Here is an 8,337-nt window from a genome sequence, read left to right on the forward strand (position 1 = left end):
TGTAATCAAGTCAAACTGATAGACGACGGATGGAAACAAGCGTCAACTGAATTCTAAACAGCTCTGTAATCAAGTCAAACTGATAGACGACCGATGGAAACAAGCGTCAACTGAATTCTAAACAGCTCTGTAATCAAGTCAAACTGATAGACGACGGATGGAAACAAGCGTCAACTGAATTCTAAACAGCTCTGTAATCAAGTCAAACTGATAGACGACAGATGGAAACATGAGTCATGTCATGTTAAAAGGTTCTATATAAAATAAACTATTCTTAAAAAAATCTTATTATATTTGTACAGTATCTTGACTGTTTATATAATGAAAATACTTTAAACAATATGAATTTGAAGTCATAAAGAACGTATTTATAATTGAACGATATTGTATTAAATGCTTTGAGATCATCTACGTCTTTGAAATTAAATTCGCATGTTTATGTTTGTTTCCAATAATCGCTTCAACAAATATAAGAACGTGTATTGAAAATCAATTTTCGAAACCTTCGGCCTCGTGCAATAGAGCATGGATCGATTACCAGTACCTCGTGTCAAATATTCTGGACAATTGCACAGACACTCATGATATATTTGTATATTATTGCACAGACACCCATGATATATAGAGGATATTGAATGGTTCCCCGTTTAATATAACATATATTTCACGAGTATGACAGAATATTGATATTTTCACGAGTGCGAAGCACGAGTGAAAAATATCGAAATATTCTGTCATACGAGTGAAATATATGTTATATTTAATGGGAAACCAATTAATTTTCTTTTTATTGCATTTCATAAACTTCAAAACAAAATTAAAAACATCGTAACATTGATAGTGTCAAAACGTGCTAGAATCAGTATGACGTCATCTCTTTGTGACGTTACTTCACGTCAACTTGACGGCGCCATTTTGAAAGGACTGATCAACGCGTGTTCTGTTGTCATAGGAGAATATGTGAATGAATAGCTTACTTCAAGTGAGTATTTTGTCAAAAACTAGTATGAAAATTTCAGAAATACATCAAAATAACCAATTTATCTATCTCCGCTTCGATGGGAAAAATCGGCCAGTTTCAACGAGGTGAATACAAAGGTCCGCTCTGATTGGCCAAAAACGGAAAACTTATATTTTCACTGCAAAACGTATATTTTCACTACAAAATCTTATATATTTCACTACAAAATCTTATGTTTACACTGCTCATCGCTGCAGTAAAAATATCAGTTTTATTAGTTTGATAAATTTCTGTATTTCACCGGCAAAAATGCAATAAAGATTATGCCTATAGTTAAGGAAAATCAAACGCGTTATGTAATAAAAACATAATTTTCATTTCAGTAATATTGGGAGTACCTGCGTACAATCGCCATTTAGTTATATAAGACATAAACTGTATGTGAACAAATATCAAAGAGACAATACCACAGCCACAACAGAAGGGGATATACCACACCATACCGTTAATGTATATAACAGTATGACGTCATAAACAAAGGGGCATGACATCCATACATAGCGGTTACACAACGAGTGGTTGTTGGATATGGAATATATTTCACACGAGTAAGTTATTTTTTAAAAGTTACAAAAGACACGAGCTTTAGCGAGTGTTTTTTGCAACTTTTAAAAAATAACTTACGAGTGTGAAATAAATTCCATATCCAACAATTTCGAGTCGTGTGACCTGTTTCTACCACAATAATATCGGATTGAATCAAAGGGAAATGTGGCCAAGTACAATTTCGCGTATGCAAATAAAGTGTGCCGGTGACGTCCGGGACCCGGTGATGTGACGTCATTAGATTATTGATGACGTCAATAACAATTGCAGCTTGGGTCGAAGTTCACCGTGTTAGCCAATCAAAATGCGTACAGAGTTTATACCACGTGTGGTATAAACAGATTGTTAATCAACAGCTGTAATGATTAACTGATTGTCTGAGAGTTGAATAACACGGGGCATTGTGGTAGAAACAAGGATAAATTACACCGTATCATAACGTCATCAACAAAGGGACATGACATCCACACACAAGGATAAACTATACCGTATTATAACGTCATCAATAAAGGGACATGACATCCACACACAAGGATAAACTATACCGTATTATAACGTCATCAACAAAGGGACATGACATCCTACACAAGGATAAACTATACCGTATTATAACGTCATCAACAAAGGGACATGATATCCATACACAAGGATAAACTATACCGTATTATAACGTCATCAACAAAGGGACATGATATCCTACACAAGGATAAACTATACCGTATTATAACGTCATAAACAAAGGGACATGATATCCTACACAAGGATAAACTATACCGTATTATAACGTCATCAACAAAGGGACATGATATCCTACACAAGGATAAACTATACCGTATTATAACGTCATCAACAAAGGGACATGACATCCACACACAAGGATAAACTATACCGTATTATAACGTCATCAACAAAGGGACATGATATCCTACACAAGGATAAACTATACCGTATTATAACGTCATCAACAAAGGGACATGACATCCACACACAAGGATAAACTATACCGTATTATAACGTCATAAACAAAGGGACATGATATCCTACACAAGGATAAACTATACCGTATTATAACGTCATCAACAAAGGGGACATGACATCCACACACAAGGATAAACTATACCGTATTATAACGTCATCAACATAGGGACATGATATCCATACACAAGGATAAACTATACCGTATTATAACGTCATCAACAAAGGGGCATGATATCCATACACAAGGATAAACTATACCGTATTATAACGTCATCAACAAAGGGGACATGATATCCTACACAAGGATAAACTATACCGTATTATAACGTCATCAACAAAGGGACATGATATCCTACACAAGGATAAACTATACCGTATTATAACGTCATCAACAAAGGGACATGATATCCTACACAAGGATAAACTATACCGTATTATAACGTCATCAACAAAGGGACATGATATCCATACACAAGGATAAACTATACCGTATTATAACGTCATCAACAAAGGGACATGATATCCTACACAAGGATAAACTATACCGTATTATAACGTCATCAACAAAGGGGACATGATATCCTACACAAGGATAAACTATACCGTATTATAACGTCATCAACAAAGGGGACATGACATCCTACACAAGGATAAACTATACCGTATTATAACGTCATAAACAAAGGGACATGACATCCATACACAAGGATAAACTATACCGTATTATAACGTCATCAACAAAGGGACATGATATCCTACACAATGATAAACTATACCGTACTATAACGTCATCAACAAAGGGACATGACATCCACACACAAGGATAAACTATACCGTATTATAACGTCATCAACAAAGGGACATGACATCCATACACAAGGATAAACTATACCGTATTATAACGTCATCAACAAAGGGACATGATATCCTACACAATGATAAACTATACCGTACTATAACGTCATCAACAAAGGGACATGACATCCATACACAAGGATAAACTATACCGTATTATAACGTCATCAACAAAGGGGACATGACATCCTACACAAGGATAAACTATACCGTATTATAACGTCATCAACAAAGGGACATGACATCCATACACAAGGATAAACTATACCGTATTATAACGTCATCAACAAAGGGACATGATATCCTACACAAGGATAAACTATACCGTATTATAACGTCATCAACAAAGGGACATGACATCCATACACAAGGATAAACTATACCGTATTATAACGTCATAAACAAAGGGACATGACATCCTACACAAGGATAAACTATACCGTATTATACACGTAACCCAATGTTGGGAGCGTCAATAAGGACAAAATCTGACAATTCGTCGACACACACGGATTGAATCACAATATCAACACAAGAGAGAGAAAATACGAGAGCAATATTATTCAAATTATCATCATGTCTTGGGAAAACACATCAATTTCAAAAAAAGATATTATTAATACAACAATGTAATATATAATACAATACCAACTCAGTATCTAAAGATATTACAGATACAACAAACAAAAGGGCAACACGAATCTAAATAAGGAAACGTGACTTCATTGATAAATGATTTGTATCCTTATCCTGTATTAATAAATGATTTGTATCCTAATCCTGTATTAATAAATGATTTGTATCCTTATCCTGTATTAATAAATGATCTGTATCCTAATCCTGTACTAATAAATGATTTGTATCACAATCCTGTACTAATAAATGATTTGTCCCCTAATCCTGTACTAAAAAATGATTTGTACCCTAATCCTGTACTAATAAATGATTTGTCCCCTAATCTTGTACTAATATATGATTTGTACCCTTATCCTGTACTAATAAATGATTTGTCCCCTAATCCTGTACTAATAAATGATTTGTATCACAATCCTGTACTAATAAATGATCGGTATCACAATCCTGTACTAATAAATGATTTGTCCCCTAATCCTGTACTAATAAATGATTTGTATCACAATCCTGTACTAATAAATGATCGGTATCACAATTCTGTACTAATAAATGATTTGTCCCCTAATCCTGTACTAATATATGATTTGTATCCTAATCCTGTATTAATAAATGATCTGTATCCTAATCCTGTACTAATAAATGATTTGTATCACAATCCTGTACTAATAAATGATCTGTACCCTAATCCTGTACTTATAAATGATTTGTATCCTAAACCGGTACTAATAAATGATTTGTCCCCTAATCCTGTACTAATAAATGATGTGTATCACAATCCTGTACTAATAAATGATTTGTATCCTAATCCTGTATTAAAAAATGATCGGTATCCTTATCCTGTACTAATAAATGATTTGTATCACAATCCTGTACTAATAAATGATTTGTATCACAATCCTGTACTAATAAATGATTTGTATCCTAATCCTGTTTTAAAAAATGATCGGTATCACAATCCTGTACTAATAAATGATTTGTATCCTAATCCTGTATTAAAAAATGATCGGTATCCCAATCCTGTACTAATAAATGATTTGTATCACAATCCTGTATCATCATTACTCTTTGATTCTTCATTAACTAGAGTACAAAATATTTACAAAGAAAATAGTTATTCAGGAAATCATAATTGTCGCGAACATTAATTCAGTCAGTGGTATTAGCAAAATTGAAAAATGCTTTTGCATTTCTTATGAGAAAACGCTGAATCCAAAATAGATTCCTCGTTTGTGACTTCGTTTTCTAAGCAAAATCCATCATGATGTACTTTATAAAGGTTTCTGGGATTCCTCTTCTGGCAATCCCGAAAATGATGATATATGCTTGAATGTTCGTCTATTATATTTGTCATAAACTGTATAGCTCTGCCAGTATAAATGAGCTAGTCCTTCACATAATTCATCCATTTTTTATTATCATATGGACGTGTCTGTTTACACATATGGTGACATTATCTTTTTTGTGTTTTAGATATTGTATTTATGTTAAGATGTGTAAACGTAGCTATCTAGTCTAACGTCGCTGTATCTGAACGGATACTCAAGGTGTTGGATGAGATCAACATTTCAATATATAGCTTGGTGGTACGAGTGAAACCCTATCGCTTTAATGGCATTGTAAGTATTGTAACTCTACCTAAACTTCTCTTTTTCATATATAATCAAGAAAGTACCAGTAACCTCCCTTTTATTGCACTGTCGACAAGTCTAAGAAACAATAAAGGTCGGTTGAAATAGAATATATACGAGCTAAAATAAAATATGCATCCGTATTTTCTTTATCAAGCTAGTTATATATAGATAACCACACCCACGTTTTAACACAAAACATGATAGACTCAATGTAACACTTATGTTTCTAAGCATTGTATCCATGTTGGAAAGTAAGGTGGGGTGGTGTTTGATCAATAGGGAAAGGGCGGGTCACGTGATACAGATCACAAGGGAAGGAGTGTGTCATGTGATAGTGATCAACAGGGAAGGGGTGGATCATGTGATAGATATCACCAGGGAAGGGGTGGGTCATGTGACAGTGATCAAAAGGGAAGGGGTAGGTCGCGTGACAGTGATCAACCGGGAAGGGGTGTGTCACGTGATAGTGATCAACAGGAAAGGGCTTAGTCACGTGATAGTGATCAACAGGGAAGGGGTGGGTCACGTGATAGTGATCAACAGGGAATGGGCGGGTCATGTGATAGTGATCAACAGGGAAGGGGTGGGTCACGTGATAGTGATCAACATGGAAGGGGCGGGTCATGTGATAGTGATCAACAGGGAAGGGGCGGGTCATGTGACAGTGATCAACAGGGAAGGGTAGGGTCACGTGATAGTGATCAACAGGGAAGGGATGAGTCACGTGATAGTGACCAACAGGGAAGGGGTGGGTCACGTGATTGTGATCAACAGGGAAGGGATGGGTCATGTGACAGTGATCAACAGGGAAGGGGTGGGTCACGTGATTGTGATCAACAGGGAAGGGATGGGTCATGTGATAGTGATCAACAGGGAAGGGCGGATCATATGATAGTATGATAGTGATCAACAGGGAATGGATGGTTCATGTGATAGTGATCAACAAGTAAGACTGAAGTGGCTATATGTTTCATCCGGACGGTGAAAGGAAAACGAAACTGCTTGTCTAAACTGGCCGCCAGCCCCTAAGCTTTCTGGTTAAGAATTGCTCCACTAGATGTTAATCCTTGATTTTCTCCCCCGTATTTATCTGATATATCCTCGAGATCAAAACCATAAAGCCTATTTCTATTCAAAATTCGGATATCCTAGAGACAGGTGGCCAGTCTACTGGTTCTTCTTCAGCGAACGATTCCACATCAGTAAGCACAAACAAAGGAGAGTGTGTCCAAGCAGAGTCCGTTTGAGAGGCCAGTCGAGGTTAACTGGGTACAGTTGCCCGGCGCGATAGTTCCATTGACGGAAAACAAGGTATCCGGGATCGGCTTTGTGTTGAAGTACGTCATTTCCGGTCCAGAACCAGCCACATGTAACGGAAAGTTGGATTCTAAAACACAAAAAGTTAATCTACATTGATTTCGACCATTTACATGTAAGAACGTAAACGTATACCACAAACAGAGCGGACCTGTATGATACAGATACAGAAAAGTATTATTTAAAAGTTGAAGCTGTCACTCTTGCAAATACTACACAACAGTGAAGCATTACTGTATACAACCTAAAGTGTTTTGTATTTGTTTTATTTTGTTGTTTTTTTGTTTGTTGTTGTTTTTTTATTACATGGACCTAACGAGCTTACATATAGATGCACTAACCTGCGTTAGTAGAGTTGATGTAGTCCAGTATGGCATTGAGTTGTGTTGTGGTTTGGATGGCCAGCAGTCGGGCCTGGTCATTAGAACAGACAGTCTCGGCTTCGTCGTGGGACGCGTTTCCATTGGTTACCTTGTAACACAGTCCTGCCTCTCTATCCATTCTGTAGCCCCGGTCAAGAGCATGTGCTGTACAGTAAATGTCGTTAAATTCGATATCATTACTTATATCAATCATTGTGTTTCGTGTATGAAATAGGGTTTCTCTCTTCTTTGTACATGAAGAAATTAGATTGTTATTTAATTTGATACAATTATCTTATTGATGCTATCATATGTAGTACCTACACAGATTAAAGGTTTATTATAATTTAGATTGTTATATAATTTAATACAGTTATCTCATTACTGCTCTCATATTAGTACCTACACAGATTACAGGTTTATTATAATTTAGATTGTTATATAATTTAATACAGTTATCTCATTACTGTTCTCATATTAGTACCTACACAGATTAAAGAAGTACATTGGACGAGTGTAGAGAGGGATGTCCATCGGATATCGTTTTCCAGAGTGATTCTGGAAATTCCCAAAGTAGTTGCCTCCATATTTCATGCACTGCCCTTTAGCTGCGTCGTAGGCAAACGACATGCAGCTGTTGCTTCCATAGCAATCCTGGCCACATCTCGGAGCGTCAACTTCCAGGACATCCGTTGGGGTAGCGAGGTCATCGACTACTGCAGGAGAATAGGCTACCTTAGAAGGTATTGCTCCTGTTAACATTAAATAATCATTTTAAACGAGACACTGACAACGTGCTTGATTTTCATGTGAGCATTTCTGTTGTACTATACGTAGGTTCTATCAATTCGACCCCTTTCTGTCGTTATTCAATGTTAAATATTTACATTTACGGTGCATTGTCACTAGGTGAAAAGTTGAACAAGTTCAATGCTATTAATTTGTAATAATTACGCACGGTGATTAGAATTGCGCATCGATATAAAATACAATG

General features: G+C 36.1%; 1 protein-coding gene across 1 annotated transcript; it reads right to left on the reverse strand.

Annotated features, from left to right (window-relative positions):
• Positions 1 to 5,361: 5,361 nt before the first annotated feature.
• On the reverse strand, positions 5,362 to 8,131 carry LOC117333518. Its single transcript, XM_033892840.1, has 3 exons — positions 7,832 to 8,131; positions 7,323 to 7,508; positions 5,362 to 7,051 (listed from the first exon to the last, which is right to left on the reverse strand). Exons 1-3 carry the CDS (start codon positions 8,103 to 8,105, stop codon positions 6,864 to 6,866), a joined length of 648 nt encoding a protein of 215 aa, XP_033748731.1. The 5' UTR covers positions 8,106 to 8,131; the 3' UTR covers positions 5,362 to 6,863.
• Positions 8,132 to 8,337: the final 206 nt, after the last annotated feature.

The sequence above is a fragment of the Pecten maximus genome, chromosome 8 (genome assembly GCF_902652985.1).
Source record: "Pecten maximus chromosome 8, xPecMax1.1, whole genome shotgun sequence".
In the NCBI taxonomy this organism is placed as follows: domain Eukaryota; kingdom Metazoa; phylum Mollusca; class Bivalvia; order Pectinida; family Pectinidae; genus Pecten; species Pecten maximus.